Here is a 20,166-nt window from a genome sequence, read left to right on the forward strand (position 1 = left end):
TCATCCCGCTCTTCCGCGGTCCCAGACCTCGAGCCTGCTCCCTGCATGCTCTGTAATTACAAGCTAATAGCTGAGATGAATTTTCTGCTGGCTCCCGGTTCAAGCACCGATCCACCCCTTTCCCCTGACAGCACCCCCCTTCCCACCCCGGGGTAATTACACCCCACAAGGCCGGGCCCAGCAGGGCCTCAGTCAGGTCTGAGTGCGCAGTCCGGACCTGGGTTCTCTAATCACCCCTCGGTAATTTTTCATTACCGCAGACAGAAATGTTTGTGAACAAATACAGGGTGTCCCCCAGCTCTGGGCCTCCATGCACCGCCCCCCCACCGAAGGCGCGATGCTTGTGCAGCCCTAACAAGGCCAGGGTCACCTGAGCAGAGACCCGCCAGGCAGGCAGGCTACGGTGGCATGGGGCACGTGACCCCAGGAGCCTGAGCGGCTTCATAACACATTCATTATATTTGCCTTCCGGCGTGTTCCGAGCTCACTCGCACGCAGCAGTTTTTCTTGGGAGTGGGGTGGGGGCGGGGGCGGGGGCGGCATCTGGGAGAGCCCGGGGAAGGCGTCCTGGCCCCTGGACGCACAGAGGCAGCCTGCCTTAGGTCCCCGTGTTCTTTTCCAAGGACATCCCCTCGGGTTGTGGGTCTCTAAGGGGACCGGGGCCTTTTCTTGCCCGGAGTCCCAGAGCTGGACGTCCTCCCCAAGGCTCTGGCCCCAGTGACTGGCAGATGGAGCCGAAGCCACCGCTAACTGCTGGAGCAGAGGGCGGCTCAAGCAGACAGCCTGCATCCTGACCCAGAACTGCCGAGAAGGACGACAGGGTGGAGGGGGGGCGGGCGAGGCCAGCCCATGTGCCCAGCGCCAGCCCTGGCCCGGGCGTAAAAGGGGAGGCAGCTCATCTCAGGACAAGCCCATCGCCCTCCCCCGCAGTCCCCTTGCTCACGCGGCTATGAAGTTACTATGGGATTGGGAAGGCAGGAGCCACGGAGGGTCTGCCAGGACCCTAGTCAGTGAGAACGGAGCCCCCCGCTCCCCCAGAGCCAGCCCTATGGGCCGAGCCGTCTGCAGAGCTCATTTCTGGGGTCCCCGGGGAAGTCACCACAAACGGGTTCAGTGAGGCCCCGCAGCTGCAGTCAATGGGGGTGGTGGTGGAGGGGTGGGAAGCATTCCAGGTTCTCCCCGGCCTTGCCCGCACACTGCCACGGCAGCGACGAGGGGCATGGGGGCTCTCGGGAAGCCAAAACCGGGTCCCGGGGAAAAGAGTGCTCAGGACACACCCCCACACAGGCCTGTCACTGAGGACAGGGGGTGCCAGGGGAGCCGGGAGGTGCAGGTGGGACTGGGCCCCCAGGCTGGTTCCCGGGGTGGAGAGGAGAGCGCTGGGCAGGGCCTGGACCCGGGCGGCCTGCTGACGGAGGCCTCCCAGGACAGCCCACAAGCGGCCGAGGTTCAAGGCCACAGACGCGAGGGATCCCGGAGGTTCCAGTGGAGGCGAAGGACGAAGTCAGGCAGCAGATGGCAGCGACATTTGACGGTGATTATTCCAAGCGGGTGGCGTCTGGAGCAGCCTGGGATGGGCAGACGGAGGGCGGCCTGGGAGGGGCACAGAGTGGCGGGGAGACAGCTCCGGGGAAGCACACAATTAAGGCAAAAAAGGCTGTGGGACAGGGTCAAGGCTGGTACTGAGGACCCCCCAGAGGCGGTCAGTGTCAGTGCTGACATCCACAAGGCCTGGCTTTGCCCAGAGCATCGCCATCACCCTTTAGAATCACTCCAGGAACAGGCCTCGCCCCCCCATCAGCAGGAAGCGCACCCAAGGAGCCTCCTAACACGGTCCATCCTGGCCCCACTCTACAGATGGGTAAACTGAGGCTGGAAGAGCCCCCTGTCTGGGGCTGCATGCTGAGCAGCCAGTGTGGGGACCCAGTTTTCCTTGCTGCTGTGCTGGCAATTTCCTTTTAAGTCAGAAGACACTAGAAAGACACCTCCCCCACCCTAGCTAGGGGTCACCTCCCATCCTGCAGGCTGCTAGAGCACCCACGTAGGCCCACCTACACACACCGCCTTACAGAGGGTACCAGGGAGGCAAAGCAGCTCCGACTCTGGCCTGCATCCCTGAATCCCACGTTGCGGCAGCTCGGGGCTGGAGGGTGCCAAGCCGACAAACTGGGAGTGACTCCTTGGTGTCCCCGAGGGCCCTGGGCTAACCAGGCCACCTCCCCACAAAGGAGCCCTTTGAGTGAGCTCACAGGTTCGGGGTGCAGGATGTGGCGGGGGGTGGGGGGGGTGTCAGAGGTCCCAAAGAACAGGAACCTAACCTGGCCAGGAGGCGGCAGCACACGCCAAGCTTCCAGGGAGCGGCAGGCCAGGGCCGGCTGGTGGGGCAATGGGCCAGCAGGGCAGGGGTCAAGGCCCTTCTCCCGAAGGGAGGACACCTGGCTGGGAGATGAGACGTGAGGCCGCAGAGGCCGCTGCTGATGGGGCCTGCCCAGCCCCAGGGCCCAGGCACCCAGGTGTTTAAACCCCGCAGGTGAGATGGGGACACACGGCAGAGCATGTCTGTCCCTTCCATTCCGTGTGGGTGTCGGCATAGCCGTCTGCAGGGCGGCCGTGTGCGCCTGCACCCCCAGCCCCAAAGGGCACTCGGGAGGTCCTCAGCCTATGGAACAGGCACGGCGGCCCCGCCCTCACGTACACCAGCTGAACGCGGAGAAGGAAGACGCCTGGCGCCATGCCCAGGCAGGGGGCCCACTCCGGGGTGTCACAGGGCAGGACCCCCGGGTGCCAAGTTGGGGGCTTAGCTAGGAAGCCAGCCAGAAGATGGGGTGCGGGCCCGGCCCCCCAAACTTCCTAGTGGGGGCCTATCTGGTCCCAACACGCTCCGAGCCTCAGTGTCCCCGTCAGTATCCCCGGGGGTGGGGACTAGGCCGGAAAGGGCAGAGGCTAAGGGGCCATCTTTCATCCAGCAACCTCGTTATGTGGCCCGAAATCAAGGCATCTTTAAACGTGAATCAATGCGCGATAACTTAAAACGGAGGTTTCTGGTCAAAATGAAGATTTCCAATTTATCCTGGAAAATCAGGAGCCAGCAACCATATCCTGAGAGGGGAAACTCCCCCTCAGTCTGTTCCGAGGTCATCAGCTCACCCACTCTCCCCACTCTCTCAGGCTGGTGAGCTTACTCAAGGCCAGAGGCATCGCCAGTTTAGAAACCATGCGGGTTTGGGCAATGAACTGGGTCCATGGGAGCTTAATAAACGTGCATGCAACCAGGACACTCAGCTCCGACGTTGCACCGTGTCCATCCAGAGGCAGCAGAAAGAAGTCCACCCCTACCCTCAGCTTCGAGGGTGAGCCCTGGCACGTCAACTGCGGGTGGGTCCCACCTGAATCAAAGCCAGGACCTGGCCTCCACTTATGTCTTGTTGCTTTTGCAAAAGGTCCATTCTCAACAGGGTTCAAAGGCGCAGACCAAGCCCTCTGCAACCCCCCCACCCCGAATCCCGCACATAGTTAGTCTGACCAAGTCCACAGAAGCTCATCTGTAAACCCACAGGGATGTGTGTGAGGTGCATGGCACCCTGGAACCCAGGCTACAGACACCTACAGCATAGAATTCTTTACCCCAAGTACTAATACTCCCCTAACGTGTTCTACTCAGGCTGAGGGTGTCAGAGCTAAGATACTAAGTTCTTAAGGTGTTCCTGTGGTCCAGATTCTAATGGAGTTTCCTCACCTGGGCTCATCCACCATCTTCAAAGCCCTATGCACCATGCCCAGACGTCCGAAAATGCTCCACTGGGGGGAAAAAAAACCAACTACCCTGCAGCCAAAATGCATTTCAGAGCAGGTTCACAAGGTAACAGTTTGTAAAAAACAGTCACAAGCTACCAGCCATGAGCTCCCCAGTCCCAACCGTGTCCTATGCCAGGTCAAGCCGGCCACAGCCATCCTCCACCGACTCGCCAAGCCAACTGCCGGGGCCTAAAGTAATCCTTCACTTTCTCAAAGGAAACAAACAAAAATTCCTCCACTGCTCCAACCGGGAACATGTAAGGTCTCAGTGCCACAGGCAGGATGCTGGGGCCAGAACTTGCTCTCACGGGTACCACCTCCCAGGAGTCAAGGGTCACATGGCAAGAAGTGGTCCAGTCTACCCAAAACCTGCCAGGGGTGCAGCAAAAGCAGAGGTTGGTCACAGGCTTTCTTCCTCCCCTTGTGGGGAGGATGGACATTCTTGGAAACCAAGGACTGAGGGGCGTGGAAGGAACCACTCATCAGAGTTAGGTAAACAAAGGTCTGGGTTGCGCTGGTGGGCAGAAAGGCGAGTCCCTGCCACTCTTTCTGGAGGAATCTGGCCAATGTCTTTTAAAGATGTCTCAAGCCTTCACACCCACCCCTTTCTCCTCTCAAAATCTATCCAACACTCAATCCTGAGGTGTCAACACACCCGTGGGGGACTCACCGCACGTGGCAGAGACACTGCTAGAAACTGCAGTTGTGAAACCCAAGGTCTGCCGAGCGCCCTAGCTGAGGCAGCCCAGCACTGACACTCCACCGCATGTACTACGAGAAGGCAGGCAGGCAACGTGGACCTGCCGGCTTCAGCTAGGAAGTCAGCTGTTTGGTTAAAATGCATTCCCTGGCCCCGGTGACAGGCTCCCGGGACTGGCATGGCTCCTTAGGGAGCCGTCCGGAGTCTCAGCGTCTTACAAGACCTGTTTTTAGGTGAAAACTGCAGGCTGCAGAAAGCTACGTCGACGTGGGAAAGGAGAGACTTGGCCGTCAAGCTGATTTAAAACCTACAATCTCAGCCCACATATCCGCTCCCCCTGCCAAGTCCAAGCAGGGCTGACCAGAAATCCTTCACACAAGGCAATCTGAAAGCAGCCCCGGGGGCCGACTCTGAGCCTCAGTGTTCTCATGCTGTTAAATGGGGGCAGCCCACCCTCCCCTGCTTACGAGGCAGCGGCAGACAGGGCCCGGGCCCTCTGGGGTGCTCAACGTCCCTCCAACATCCCCACCTGCAGGCCCTGAGCTCTACCTGCATCCACCTCTGACGTCTAGTCTAGCTCACGTGTAAGTGAACAGAGAGACCGACCACGTACCCTACGTAAAAGTTACAAAAACACAAAGATAAATGAACGCCGGGAATTCAGCAGGACGAATCCACTCACACCATTTGGTTTTCCCATTTCACACGGCTTACCAGCTGTCTGACGGCGGGCAGGCAGGAGGCCCCATGGGACCCCCGTATCTCCCGGCTAACAGTCAGTGGGGGTAATCACTACCCTGCAAGTCAGACCCTCGGGGGGAAGATGAACAGCGGAGGGAGAAGCAACCCCAACGTGACCCACGTCACACGACGGCAGCCGGCCTGCCAGCCCCCCAAACAGGCTGGGTGGTAGGGCAGGTGGAGCCCTGGGCTCGGGCTCAGTTCAGGGGGAGAGGAGACCCCGGTTAGCACAAAGGAGGACCCCGCTTGCCCCCCGCCCCCGGCAGGCCTGGCCCTCCTCAGCTTGACACACGATCTTCCTTCGGGATGGCTTAACCTGACCGAAAGCCTGCCGATCGATTCCTTTTATTACTGACTGTGGCCACAGAAGCATCTGAGCGTGGGAAGGGCGGGGCTGGCAGGGGGGCGTCTCACCCCCCTCCTGCTGACCTGGGGGGGTGTGCAATCCCACCATCACAGGGGCTGGCAACAAAGCAGGCAAGAAGCCGCTGGAGAGGGGGCCAGTGTGTGAGCATGGGATCAAGACCAGGGTGGGCAGGTGTGGTGGCCCCAGAAGTCCCAGCGGGGAGGGTCCGCGGGGGCTGGTGTGGCACCTTGCACCACTGCCGCCCCTGCCCACACCGAATACAGCAGGGCCAGGGGCCAGGGGCCCAGAGCCTTCTGGGTTTCAGAAGTTACAAGTCCTGGGAATCCTAGAGCCACAGAGACAGGGATGACCGCGTGCTTCTGACAAACCCATACACAGGGGCCCGTGGTGCCAGGCGCTGCTCTGAGCTCTATAAGAAAGCATTTAACCCCCAACAGCCCAAGAACATGGGTGCCGTGGCTGTTCCTACCGTAGAGGTCCACAGGAAAGCGTGCACGGTCGTACAGGCTGAGCCAGGGGTGACGGGAACACCCTGGTCAGGGACTGACCACCAGCTTGACAAAGACACTTGGGGGCTTACCCCAGGCCCCTGAGGTTTGCAGCCCACGGCTTGCACTGACTCACAGGGGCAGGCAGGTGTCACACATAACATCTAAGCCCTCACCTCTGACAAGGCCTCCGCAGGCCCATACTACAGACGGGGAGCAGCTGGGGGCTGTGATGGTGCTGGGGAGGCCGGAGGCTCATCTGCCCGTGGGACGCCCCCACCCCGGTCTGGCTGCCCCAAAGCCTCGGCAACGTGCAACTCCTCACACGCATCAAGGCCTCCAGGTGGAGGAACCGGTTCCAGAATTGGAGGCTTGGCTGGCGCTCCAGGCAGACATAGGAGCCACCGGTCCAAACACAGCTCAGCACTTGAAGTCCCTTCAGGAGAAAGGCCTGCTGCTCACCTGGGGCAGGTAGGAGGAGCTCCGTCAGGATGTGACCCCGGGTTCATACAAAGCCCAGGGCCACCCATGACCCAGGGATGGGGTCGAGAGCACGGTTTCTCCACTGCCTCCCCAGCCTGGGGAGGGTACCCAGCCCCAGGCCATTCTAGGGCAAACACAGCAGACTCTGGCTTCCCACATGGGATCCCCGTTCTCCTTAAGAAGCATCAGGCCCCCACCTTCCCCAGAAAGAGGAATTTCTTCCCCACTGTGCCCCACCCCCCAGCAGAAGGCCCTTCTAGCTCAGCTGCGGGTTCATAAAATACAGATGTCTGGGCCCCACGCCTAGAGACGTGGGTCTTAACTGTCACAGGTCTGGCCCCGGGGTTTTAAAGCTCCCCAGGTGAGTCTAAAGTGCAGCCAAGAACGAGCACCTGGTCTGGGGGCTTCCTGTTCCCCTAACACTTTCTTCCTCAGTTAAAGTCACCTCCCAGAGACACCCTCCAGGTCCCACTGGGATCCCACAAAGCCTCAGGTTCAGCCAGATCCCCTCTTTTCCACAGACCCTCGGAACTGCGGTCCCCTCCCCCACCAGCAGCCCACTGGCCCGCGTCCCAGCGCCTCCCCCCCCACCCCGCAACCCCCCACCCAGGCTGCTCTCATTTGCCTTAGTTCTGCAGGGGTCACCCCCTCCCCCAAACCAGCTCAAAGCCTCGGAGGGAGGGGCAAAGGAAGCTGGTCTCAGGGACCCGGGAGTTGGAGCTGATCGCCCTGATCCGGGAATGGCAGGGAGAGGAGCAGCCCAGCAAAGATGGGGGGCGGTGGGGGGGGGCAGGGCACAGAGCGCGATCGATCGCCCGCGGTTCCACCCTGCGGGGGGCAGGGCTGCAAGTCAACAGGCCGGTGGAGAGAAGCCGCTGCGGAGGCGAGATTAAAAGGCCCCCCGGTGCGCGCCCTGGCAGGCGTGCAAAGGGCCGCTCTGGATGCGGTGTTATCGGTGTGCACACCTCCCAGCAGCGGGCAAGGGCTGAGTTCAGAGGAGGCGCTCAATAAATTCTCATTGACAGGAACACTCCCCAGCGCCGCCTCCCGCCTGTGGCCTCGGCCAGGGAGAGAGGCCAGCACGGAAAAGTGGAGCCAGTGGCTCGGCAGCCCGCACCACTCTGGGCGAGAGAGGAGAGAAATTAAAGCGCGTGGCCAAGCTGAAATGTCACCTGAAACACGGATCCCTGCAGGTTAGAAAAATAGCTCCACCAGCGCACCGAGGGGAGGGGGTGGGCCTGCCCCATGCAGCCCTGTGGTTTGGAGGCTGCCGTGTTGCCATAACAGAGGTAATGAACGTGCTACCACCCAAGCCCAGCCCGCGTGGACTTCGAGTAACCTAGGCTGGGAATTCCGAGCCTTCCGACAGGGCCAGGAAAAACCTGCCTCGCTGGCTGACTCCACAAGCCCCTACGAGTTCCTGGGGCGAGAGGAGAGAGCTGGCAGCCAGGCTTGCTCACCTGCGCTCTCCTGGGAAAGTAGAAGCCGAGGGCACCCACCCTTCAGGAAAGGGGCTCCGAGCCCAAGGGCCCTTCCTCTGCCAGAGCAGGCAGACGCCAGCTGCCAAAGGGTCAAGGGCCACAAGGGGACTGAGCCGGCTGGGGAGGTGCTCGGCCTGGAGGTGCAGGACCCGGACCTGCCACAGAGCGGCGCTGTGCAGACTCTGCTTTGCCTCCTCCAGCCAGAATCAAGAGCTGCTGAACCCACAGGCGGGCACCTGCTTCTGTTTGGAAACCCCAAGAGGCTCTCTGGGCTCTGCCGGCCCTAACCTTCCCCCAGAGACAAGGAAGTTACTGGAGGCCAAAGGTCTGCCTGAGCCTGCGGGCATGGCTGGATAAAGGCCATCGGTGCTTCCAAAAAGGTCTGCTGCTTGCTGCGGGCTCCTGCAGGTCCCCACCTCCCAGGGCACTGATTCCCAGCCCCGGGTGGACAGAAGCCATCACCTGGGGAACTCTCAGCAAACCCAGCCGGGGGGGCTCCGTAAACCCTGTTCAACCCTGACAAGTCAGGCAGGATTTGGGAAGCTGTCCCCAGCAGGTCAGGGCCTGCACCGTCGGGGGCAGCCTGCTGCCGGGGTCCCGCAGATTGGGACAGGGCCCCCAGCCTCCCTTCCCAAGGCCAGGGCTGACCTCGGTCGCCCGCTCACCAACTCCAGATTCCCACCATCCCCAAGGTTCACGGAAAAGGAAAATCAAGAGCGCCAAAGGCCTGGCTGGCTCCTGCGGCCCCCTTCCCTCCTCTCTGCATGCAGTGAGACAAAGTGACAGAGGGCCAGCTGGGCACCCCCTTTTCATGAGGGGGGGGAGGGCAGGACTGCACGGGTAAGGGCCTGCTGGAAGTATCCATGTAGCTGTTATCACAGAGCCAGGCCTGCCGAGCCCGGGGCGGGCGGGGCAGCGACTCCCTGCCCGGGCGATGACACACTGCAGCCCAAAGGAGCCCCGTGCCCCGGCCCCTCACCTGTGGCGTGGCCTGGCTGAGTCAGGCGGCAGGGTCTGCCATACCCGCGGGTGGAGGCGCCCATAAACACAGGCTGAGCAACGCTGACGTGCCCTGAGCAGAAGTAACACCCAGGGAGGCCCAGAGGCAGGCAGCCTGTTCACCTGGGGTTCCCCCCCAACTTTCCACTGAGGGGGAAGGGGGCACAATCCCAGGGGGAAGAAGGCCCAGCCGGCCTACCTTCCGGGGGACATTTCAAGCGTCCCACCAGAGACCTTCTGCCCTCTCGTCCTGTCCCCCACCCCCCCACCCGGCCTGGAAATCGGCTTAGGCAGGGAGGTTCCCACCCAGGATCCGCGGGGCCCTTTGTTCCAGCCTTTCACAAAAGAAGCCCTTTTTTGTTTCATCTGGTGGGCCCGCTTTTTGTTTCCAAACCACAGCCTGTGTGGGCCCCAGATAAGGCACTGCAGGGGTTAACAAGGATTTAATGTATTTTAGACGCACTTCCCAGACAAAGGCTAGTTTACAAAACAAGAGCCAAATCGACTCAACTCGGCCAGTATCCACCAAGCAGCCGGCGGGCAGGTGCTTCCCCCGCCGCGCACACAGCCCTCCAAACTTAAGAGCCGGCGCTCCGTCAGGGGACCCCGGTCCATCACGTGGGGGGGTGTCGCAACACTTCACCCAATCCGGGCGACCCCTTCCCCCCACGATCCCGCGCCTCCATCTCCCCTGCGCACTTCTCAGGGGTCCCTTTAGTCCCCCACCCCAAACTCGGGAGGGGGAGCGGGAGCGGGGGAGGCGGGAGGGCGAGCCCGACTCCCGCTCCGCCTCCACGGAGGGAATTTAATTAGCCTGCTGGAAAGGCGGGCGGGCGGCCGACGAGGTGTCTCTGCTGCTGCAATATAATTGAATCGGCTCCACTCGGTCGGGCCACTCGCCGCCCATCAGCGCGGCCGCCGGGCTGGGGGCGGGGAGGCGCATCCAGGCGGAGCAGGAAGGGCCGGGGAGGGGGGGAAAGGGCAGCGCGAGTGGGGGGCGGCGGATGCAATCACCTCCCACCTCGGAGGCCGGGGCAGCCATCTTCAGCGGGGGGAGGGGCAGGGGACCGGCTCCTACGGGGCGGGGGGAGCGGAGAGGCGGGGGAGAAGCCGTGGAGCCCGGGGCGCGCCCTTGGGAAGCAGGGCGTGGGGGTCGGAGACCTGGGAGGCTGCAGTCCCGCCCCCCCGGCGGTCTCCCTAGCTCCGAGGGAAGGGGGAGGGGAGCGAGACAAAAAAACCCAACCTCGCGGCCCCAGCGGGCGATTCCCCCCCCCGCGCCCGCCCACCGCAGCCGCCGCCAGCACCTGCCGCGGGGGCGCAGCGCCGCCCCCCTCGCTCCCTCCGCCACCGCCGCAAAGTTTTCACTCCGGCTCCAGAGCGTAGACAGCTCACCGAGAGCCCCCCAGCTCCCTTGCTCCCCACCCGCCGCACGGTCGTCAAGCACCCCTCGCCTAACGCAGCCACCGAGCCCGAGCCCCGGGGCGGCCCGAGCCCCCGCCTGGAGGCCGGACGCCCAGGCTGCGACCCGCCGCGGGGCGCGGGGCCTTGGGTCGCTGGCCCGCCCGCCCGGCTCTTAATCGCCGCACACACTCCGGGGGAAGTTGCCCGGGAGCCGTTGGCGGCCGCCCCCGCGGAACTCGCGAACTTGGAGGAGAGAGGGGCGGGCGCGGGGGGGGGGGCGCGCGCGGAGACCGCCCCCCGCCCGGCTAGACGCGCTCACCTTTCATGCCAGGGCCCCGCCGCTCCGCCTCGGCTGACACATGCTGGAGCCACCGTCGCTCAGTGTTTGTCTAAACTGCTTATCTCACCCGGGGCTGCTCGGCGGCGGCGGCGGCTCGGGCCCGCTGGGGAGGTGGAGCTTCCGGGGCCCCGGCCAAGAAACACCTGCTGCTGTCGCCGCCGCCGAGGACACACCCAAGCGCAACGCCGCCCACTCTCGGGCCACTGGCTCGCTCCCGGCTCCCTGACCTCAGCCAGCGGGAGGTGTCGGGTTTCAGCCGCAAACACACGCTCTCGCGCGCGCGCGCACCGACCGGCGCCCGGGTACACCCGCGCGGGCACACACCCCTCCCCAGACAGGCCGGCCAGGTGAGCCGAGGACACAGACAGGTAGGGGAAGTGCCACCCTCAGGCTCCCGGGGACCCCGGGCTTCACTGCTCAGGGGTCCCACGTACACTGGTGTTCGAGACCAGCCACTGGATTCCAAAAGCAGGGAGCGGTCAGTTTCAACACGCCCACCAGGCGAGCAGCGCCCCTGCGCGTCTCCCGACCGCTTTCCCGGCGCCGAGAACAGCATGTGCCACAAAGCAGACCCCCCCAGGAGTGAGCGGACAGACTCACGTGTTCTGGAGGCCTCCTGGAGGAAAACTTTCTCGGAGCCACTGTCTGTGTTGGGGTGTGGGGGGGGAGGCGGGAGGGGGCCTGCAAAGTAGGCTGCGTGCCTCTCTCCTCCCCAGCCCCCTCTTAACTGCCCCAACTTGAAAGGGTTGAATGTTAAGGACTCGGGCCTATGCACCTTCCCCCCAGATTCCAGGAGCTCCGCCTTCTCGTTCTAAGTAACTTTGGGGAAGGCCACAGTGCGGGGGGCAGCGGGGTAGTTCTTTTAAAGAACTCACATCCCAGCGGCTGGAGAGTCCACGCAGGCGCCGCTCCGCCAGGGGGGTCATTAAGTAGCTGGGGTTGCGGTCAGAGGCGAGGCCGCCCGCCTCCAGAAACTGGCACGACCCACTGGGCCTCCGGCCCCAGAACAGCGCCTCCCCATTCCTGGCACCCCACCACCACCGCCACCACCACCTCACCCAGGCACTTGACAGACTGGAATGACTCAGGGAGCGTCCTGAAATTCCTGGGCACCCACAGGCGGCACGGCGAGAGCGGAGGGCCCCGGCCTCCCCGCCCCCACCGGCGGCGGGCGCAGAGGACCAGCCCGGCGCCCACCCCGCACCCAGCCCCGCGTCTCCGGGAAGCGCCGGGTCAGTGGCTGCCCGCCTCACCCGACGCCTCCTGGCCCTGGCGCGCCCCGCGCTCTGACCCCGCGCGCCCCAAGCTCCCAGCGTTACTCGTATGCCCCGGGGTCTCTGCCTGTACATCCTCTTTTTGAAAATCCTCTCCCATCTACAGCCTTCCTACTTTTCAGCCCCAGAGGCAAACCAGTACCCACCCCTCAGCCCCCCGCCGTAGCGCCGCGCTGAGGGTTTCAACTTTCGGGCGCCGGTGCCAGCCCGCGCTTCTGCCAGCCCCAAACCTGCCCCGGGACATGCCCGCGCCGCGCTTGGCAGGCGCGCAAGCAGCCGTCCCCGCGGGCCCAGCCTCCCCCGCCTCCCCTCCTCCCTCTCCCGCCCTCCCTTCCCTCCCCGTGCCAGTCCGGATTGCGACGGGAGGGAGCGCTGGGCGCCTGCCACCCCCCATCCATCTGTTCCCGATGACGCTGGCGGGCCTGGAGCAGTCGGAGCCCGCGCCAGCGGGGAGCAGGACTCGCCTGGGTGCCCGCCCGCCCGGGGGGCGAGGGGCAGGGCGCGGACAGACGCCCCCGAGCTACCCACTCCCCTGCTCCGCCTTCCGCCGAGCGCACGCGGGTCGGCCCCTCGCCTTGCACAAGGCTCCTGGCCGACCACAAACGAAAAGGGAAACGGACCTGCGAGGCCGAGCCGGGGGCCCTTCCTGGCTTCTACCTGTGGGCGCCGGCCAGCCGGCCGGCCCTGGTACCTCGTGGGAGGGGCGCTTCCCCTTCACCCCCCACCGCCTGGCTCCGGGCCGCGCCTCCCTCGTGCGGGCCTAGGCCTCCGCCGGACGCTTTCGATTACGCAGCACACGGTGTCTCCGCGGCGCGGCCTCTGGGAACTCACACTCGGCAGGGGCCAGCAGACTCACCGCGGCCAGGGCGCGGAGGACGCGGTGCCTCCATCGCCGCGGGGAGTCTCGGGGAGGGGGAGGGCGGAGTCAGGAGAATTCAACCCAGGGCCTAGGGCCTGAAAAACCAAATTAAAAAACCTCTGGGAGCGGGTCCCACACTTTCCCACCCGGACTACCGGCTGGGGCGGCGGGGAGGGGGGTAACTTACACAGGAAAACCACCCGCACCTGGGCCGGCCTCTCCTCCCAGCCCCGTCCCCAGGTCCGGACGCTCGGGTCCACCCTCCAACTCTCACCAGGACACGGTGGTCCAGCTGACTTCCCGTCATCCTGGGGAGACCCTGTTGGTGGTGGTAGCGAGGGGGGAGGGAAGTCAAACTCTTCCACACGTCTGAGGACCACCGTGGCAAAACACAGAATTTTGTGGGGTGGCCACTTGGTTTCATCGTTTGACTACTTTATTCAGAGTTGGTAGATTCCACCGCCCCCTCCCAGACATCTGGTTCCGCTGCAAGGCGAGACAGGGAGCCTGATCCCGGTTCCCAGATGAGGAAGTCGAGGCCGCAGTTGCTCAAGGTCACGTGCACACACTGGTGCAATGGAAGCTGGGCTGGGAGCTGCTCACACCTGCAGCCAGTCTCCCTTTCCCGGTACAGCCCGTCGAGGCCTTTGGGAGCTGCAGGGAACCCCCGCGGCCGCACGGGGGCAGCGGCGAGCTGGCTTGCCCGCCCCCGGCCAGAAAAATGCTGGCGGCCACCAGGCGGGCTGGCGCGGTGGCGATGGGTGACACTCGCTGTCGGTGCGCCCGGCCCCGGGAAATCAGTAATCCGGAGCACGGCCTCCCGGTTTAAGGGTGGGAATTGCTCTCCCGCAGCCCGCGCGCTCCGCGCTAACGAGGTTGGTGGCTTGACTCCTCCACTTCCCGCCACTCCGGCTGGGGCTGGCAGCCCTCCATTTCTTCAGAGGCGTTTCTTCCCCTCCCGGTGGGTGGCGGTTCCCACCCCGTAGCCCGTCCAGAGCCCTCCCTGGGCTCAGCCCTCCTCTCCCTCATCCCCAGATGCTTGGGAACCAGAGAGGAAAAGAAGGTTGGGGTAAAAGGACAACTTTTACCCAAGGCCAGTGTTAGTCCCATGGCAGGGGGAGGCCAAATGTGGACACTCCCAGGGTGGGGACACCCGCCTCGATGACTCAGCTCACCAGGATCCTGCTTCCTTGGTGCTGGGGCAAGAGGATGCTGGTGAGTGCCTGCTTGCACCCCTGACTGGGGTCAATCTAACTGCACCTCCTGGAGCAGGGAGAAGTCAGGAGGCCCTCTCCTGGCTGAGCTCCTCCTCAGGAGGGTCCTGCAAAATCCAGCCCGCCTCCAGCAGCTTGTGCGCTCAGTTGCTCAGTTGCTGTGTCTGACTCTCTGCAACCCAGCAGACTGGAGCCCGCCAGGCTCCTCTGTCCATGGGATTCTCCAGGCAAGAATACTAGAGTGGGTTGCCATGCCCTCCTCCAGGGGATCTTGCTGACCCAGAGTTTGAACCTGGGTCTCCTGCATCACCCACAGATGAGCCACCAGGGAAGCCCCTCCAGCGGCCTGGAACCTGGGAAACCTACACGACGAAGCCCTCAGTGAAGTACAAGCCCCAGGAGCTCCTTAAACTGATCCTCGGAGATACTCATGAGGGATCTGCCGGAAAGAAAGCGATGCCACTAACCGTCACGGTGGGCGTTCAGTCACTCAGCAAACACACCTGCCTCCCCAAATACAGAACTGAAAACGCCAGGCCCGAGGCGAGAGGTGCTGACAGGGAGGGCACCTCAAGGCAGCCAGGAACTGGCCAGACAGGAGGGTGGGTGGGCAACTTATCCATTACCAGCACCACCACCAGCTAGGCCCCGGCTGGCCATGTGAGGTTCTCTGGAGCGCAGGTGTCCCGGCCCAGGTCCAGCCCGGTTGTGCTGGGCCCTTGATACTGGGGGTGGGGAAGCCTGCTGTTTATCATCCTGTCTCCTCTGGGATCAGCAGGACTCAATGCGTTGTCCACCCTAACCCGCTGTTTTGGCACCTAAGGGCTGCACGTCACCCTTTTAAAAAACCATTTTCCATCACCCCGGCCACCCCATTCAGCACCTGATCGACAAACAAGCGTCAGGGACCTGGCCATCAGTGCGGGTGGGAAGGGAGGTTCACTTCTGCCATTTACCAAACACCTAACATGTGCCAAAGCTGCTCAACTCCTGTCATTTAATCCCCTTGGGCCCTGTGAGGCGGCCTCCTGACCTCCATCACAAAGCCCAGTGAGGAGACCAGAGAAGGTTAATTAACTTGCCTAGGGCACACACACTCGCTCCAAGCCAGATCCAGACCCTGGCTGTTCTCCTGTGCTCGGCAGCATTTCTCTGTAGCTACAGCTGAGGATACCTCGGGGCGAGGCAGAGTTGCAGCACACCAGCCGGCTGTCCTGGGGTCTGAAAACCACTCTCCCTTCCAGGAGGGTTGGAGGACCCATGGCCCAGAGCCCTGGGATCTGCACAGTCCCTCTGCATGACCAGTCCACCCACCCCAAGGCTACCAGTGGAGAGGGTGCCACCAGGGGCCCCAGGGATGATAGGCATGGGGCCTGCCCAGCCACCCCCTCAGTCCACCCCATCCCGTCCTGGCAGGAGGCCCTGCCGCCCCACCTCCATCACTCACACTCCGAAGTCCCCTTTCTCTCTAGCCAGCTATCACTGGCCCAGAAATCCTCTCCATTCTTCAAAGCCCGGCTTAAATCTTATCTCTTCCAAGGAGGCTTTTCCCATCCCTGCCTCTGGAATTCATCTCTCCAGGCACCACATCCCACTCTAGATACAAATCGCACGGGGCAGTGGTCTCAGATACTGCGGGAAAGATGGGGAGGAGTGTGAAATACTGATTGCTAGGCCACACCGCGGAGCTCCTGGGGTCAGGGACAGGAAGGAGAATCCTTAGCGAGAGCTGGGGGCAAAGGTGGGGGGGTGTCCGGGCCTCTCCTCTTGACAGCTGGAGCCCCAGCCTCCCCTCCCAGCAACCCCCACCCACTGACAGCGGGTGCCCGGAGGGGAAGGGACTCTCATGCGGTAGCTGTGACACGGCCCCGGCCTCTGCACGTTTGCGTTTCACGCAGACCCGCAGAAGGGATAAAGGGAGGGAAGACCAGGGCAGCCCTCTCCAGACGCCCTCTCCCACCAGTGCCCTCCAAGGGGGGAGCCAGGCTCTCCCAAGGACCCAGGGGCAAGTCCGGGCCTGGCCTGGGAAGCCGCCGCCGCCGTGCCATCCCAGTCGGCTGTTCGGCTGTTGGGTAGCCAAGGTCACCTCCAGGGAGCAGGAGGGGTGAGGGCCCTGGGTGACCCGGGGGAACGCGGTGGCAGAGGTCGGCCTCTTAACCCTGGGCTGCCCCAACACTTCCTGCCCTTTCAGCGCCGGCCGCGGGCTGCACCCGCGCACAGCTGCGCTCCTTTACAATCAGTTAACAGCTGTTTTGCATAGATTTTCAATTCTAATTGCCTCGCTTTGTGAGCCGCCGAAGCCCCGGTGAATGGGGAAGCCTCTGCGCAGCTAGAAAGCAGGCGGGGAGGGGGGACACTCCAGAGGGACTCAAAGGACGCCAGTGTGTGCGGGGCCGGCTGCTTTTATTTTTATGTTTTAATAGAAGAATACCCACTGACGGCCCCCGCCCCAGCTCCTGCCGCTCCTCCCGGAGCCCAGAATCCGAAGGGTGCCCCCAACCTGGGGAGGGACACCCTCCCCCGCACCCCCTCCCTCTGACCCAACCCACCCCAAACACAGGACCCGAGGTGGGGGGGGAGTGCAGCTTCCAGCTCCACTGCGGCCGCAGGAGCCAGCCCCCCTCCCCCCGAAGCCCCCCAGGCTCTCCAGTACCCAGATATGGGAAGCTAATTGGACAATAAAGTTGAGCAGCGAGGAAACGCGCTCTCTGGAGACAGCTGGCATCTATAAAAGAGAAATATTTGCATTTAAAACCTTTAAACTTTATATGGCAGGCCAGGCCAAGCCCGGGGGAGGGTGGATGGAGGGAAGTGCTTGGACCCTGGGGGGCAGAGGTAGCACAGGCTGCTGGGGGCCCACAGAGGCCCTGAGGCTGGCAGTTTTGAATTTCTCTGCCACGGGCGGAACCCCTCCCCCATCCCAGTTCCTGCAAGACACTAGCCATGGACAACACAGGCCTGGGCGGCCTCGCCACGGGTCAAGCACAACCCCTCCTAGTTCCAAACCCATCCGGGAGCCCAGGCCTTCCGTGGGCGTCCTGAGGCCTTTCCAGGCCAAGAACGCAGGGCTGGGGTCCACACCTTCGCGGGGGGGGGCTTGGCCAGGGTGCTGCCCATCCCCCAGCCACCCAGGCAGAGCCTCAGGCCACTCTCCTCAAGCTGTCCCTTCCCTGGCCGCTGGCAGAGTCTTGGTGAGGAAGTGGCCCCCCAGGCACAGCTTCCGGCCAGAAGACAGTTTGCAGGAAGGCCCGGCACTGCCCCTTGCCGCATGTGCACCCCCAAATGTGCAGCTGTGGGAGCACCCTGACCCCTCCTGTGCTCGGAGCCCCTGGGCAGCACCACCCCACTGCCCGGATGGAGAAGTCGAGGCTCGAAGGGGCTGGCAGGGCCCCTCCGCCTCCACGCTGTTGTCTGGGGTGGTGGGGAGGGGGAGGTTTCATCTCCTCACAGGCCTACTTCCCATTTTTCATATTTGAGAGAAACCTGGCCACGTTTTCCTACTGTCAACATTTAGAGCCGGGAGAGGCTGTGCTCCTGACTGGTCTTATTTTAGCAGGCTTTTATGAAATAGCCGCGCACCAGGCTCCTCCACGCAGCATCCCGTCTGTCTACCTGCGGTGAGGGGGCGGCCGGTGTAGACACCCAGGCTCTGCCTTTGTAGGGCAGGAGCAGAAACTTCCGGGGACTCGGGGAGGGGGTGTGTGTGTGTGAGGGTGGCGGGGCAGAGAATGTGGCCCAAGTCAACAGCACACGTGTAATTTTCAACAATGTCAGTTTAGTAAAAACCACGCCAGAGACATCCCCTTTGCCCCGGAGCGCTGTGTCCTCACTGCGTCTGTTCCCATCAGGAAAACATCTCCAGTCCCAGCACAGCTCAGCTCCGGGGCCACCACGTCCCGGCCTGGAGTCCAAGCCCCCAAACACCTGGGAGACTGTCCCTCGGCCTCTCCAGCCTCCACCGAGTCTTCCTAAACACGACTTCCTGGTCATCTGGGAGGCAAAGCTCATTACATTCCAGGATCACCAAGGAGCAAACGTCACAACGTGACTCCTGAGAGTGCCCCTAGTCCTCTCAGGGGAGGGAGGTGAGCCTGGAGGGTGGGGTGGGGGTCAGAGGACAGACACCCGGGCTCCGTCCGCGTGACCCCCACCTGGCCAGGCACGTGGCCACCTGGTGCTGTGCACCGGTGTTGCCAGCTGGTGACATCCCAGCCACACGTTCCCTCCCCGGCTTTACAGTGAAGGTGAGACGAGTCATAAGCTAGAAAGAGCCTCGCGTGGTGCCTGGAACACAGCTGGAGCTCCGCGGGACCTCGCGTGGTGCCTGGAACACAGCTGGAGCTCCGCAGGATGACTTACGTTTGGTGTGAGGGGGGAGTGTTGAGAGGAGGGCGGCAAATAAACATGCTTTACGGGGAAGAGGGCGTGCGGGCATCGGGGCCTGAGACCAGGCAGCGCTGGCCCGGCCGCTGTCTCTCGAATGGCCTGGAGGGCACATCCCTCCCCTTCCCCCCACGCAGTGAGGGGCCTTCGGGAATCCCAGACAGCCCTGTGCTGGCTTCAGGGGCACAGCAGAGCAGCCTGCCCTGCTCCTGGTCACCTGCAGGGTCTGGGCAGCCAGACGGAAGGGAGGACAGAGAGAAGGGGGCCACCCAAGTTTCTTTGTCTTTTTTTTTTTTTAAATATTGACAATATCCAGTCCTGGCTTCCTCCTCAGAGAGGTGTCTTAAAAATTACGCACCCATCCCAAGAGTCCTCCCATGGGCTACTGACCAGCCATAGAAAGGAGTGAAGTTCTGACACTCACTCCGACCTGGATGAACACAGTCAGAAAACATATGTTCACACAAAACCTTGGAGGTGAACGTTTGTGGCAGCATATCCCTAATGGCCAGAAAATGGAAACAACTTGAATGTCCATTGATGGACAAGGGATTTTAAAAACCTGTGGTCTGTTCACACAATGGAGTATTATACAACCGTGAAAAGGAGGCAAGTACTGGCCACGTGACAGCGCAAATGAACCTTGCAAACCGTATGCTGAACGAAAGCAGCCAGACACAGGGACCCATCGGTGTGATTCCGTCCGGAGCAGAGTCCAGGACAGGTCAGTCCACGGGGATGGAGCAGCTGAGTGGCTGCCAAGGGCGGGGTGGGGGGAGAGGGGAGTGGGTAGTGACGGGCACAGGGCTTCCTCCAGGGGTGAAAGGCTGTCTGGTGTCAAGACAGACGTGATGGTTGCAAAACTTTGCAGATGGACTAAATGCTGATACACTGTTCTCTTTGAAAAGGTTGATTTCACATGGTGTGATTTTTATCTCAATTTTCAAAAAAAGTTCCGCTCTGAAGCCCCCCCCCAATTGATGCTGGGGCCCACAGCTTCCGGAAAACCCCCCACATGGACACCCCTGTGGACGAGCACCCCCTGGAAAACCCCTTTGCACTGTTTGTGACTCAGGTATGATAAGGGAAACCCATCAGGTTCCAGCATTTCCTGTCTCCAGGGAGGTTTTCCACACGTGGCCCTCACCCTCGCGCACACACACACCTAGGACACAGCGCTGTCTCTGCAGGCAGGACCGCTGGGCCCTCGAGGTAGGGGTTCAGCCACGTTTTCTGTCCCCGTCAACAGTTCTCCGGCCTCAGGGAGGGTCGGCCTGACCCCTGTGAGCAGCTGGAGGTCAAGACACTGACAGGCACACACCTGTCCCCGGCCACCTGGCCACTAGGCTGGAGAGTGGCTAGCAGTGACCTGGGAAGGCCTAGCGGACAGGGAGGGGGTGAGGGCAGGCGCATTGAAGGCCACAGGTGACAGGGGAACCCGTGATCCCAGAACCCTGACCTCATCCTGAGGTCAGCCTGGCTGCCTGGGGGAAGGCCAGAAGGCCCTGGGCGGACGCAGACATCTGGGTGGTTCCCGCATCAGTTTCTCAGGAACTACCCTCCTCTGTAAAGATTAACCAGCTGTCCTCAGCAGGCAAGGGGCTTTCCTCTCTTCCTGCTCTGTCAGCTTAGAGGACAGGG

General features: G+C 62.7%; 1 protein-coding gene across 10 annotated transcripts in view; it reads right to left on the reverse strand.

Annotated features, from left to right (window-relative positions):
- Positions 1-20,166, reverse strand: part of GSE1 (Gse1 coiled-coil protein) — a 395,186-nt gene that overhangs the window by 36,329 nt on the left and 338,691 nt on the right. The window contains exon 1 of one of the 10 annotated variants that reach the window (XM_081511547.1): positions 12,727-12,900. The exons of 4 other annotated variants lie outside the window; for them this stretch is intronic. Coding sequence is in view for 2 of the 6 variants with exons in the window: in XM_081511541.1 (XP_081367667.1) it covers positions 10,775-10,781 (7 nt within the window). In the remaining 4 variants the exon portion in view is untranslated. Of the gene's footprint in view, positions 1-10,774; positions 11,108-11,395; positions 11,515-12,215; positions 12,298-12,689; positions 12,901-20,166 lie in introns of those variants that run through there. 5 more of the 10 variants (XM_081511544.1, XM_081511542.1, XM_081511546.1 and 2 more) reach the window with 5 other exon arrangements.

Source organism: Giraffa tippelskirchi, chromosome 7 (genome assembly GCF_054371585.1).
Source record: "Giraffa tippelskirchi isolate mGirTip1 chromosome 7, T2T-mGirTip1v1.2.pri, whole genome shotgun sequence".
Taxonomy (NCBI): domain Eukaryota; kingdom Metazoa; phylum Chordata; class Mammalia; order Artiodactyla; family Giraffidae; genus Giraffa; species Giraffa tippelskirchi.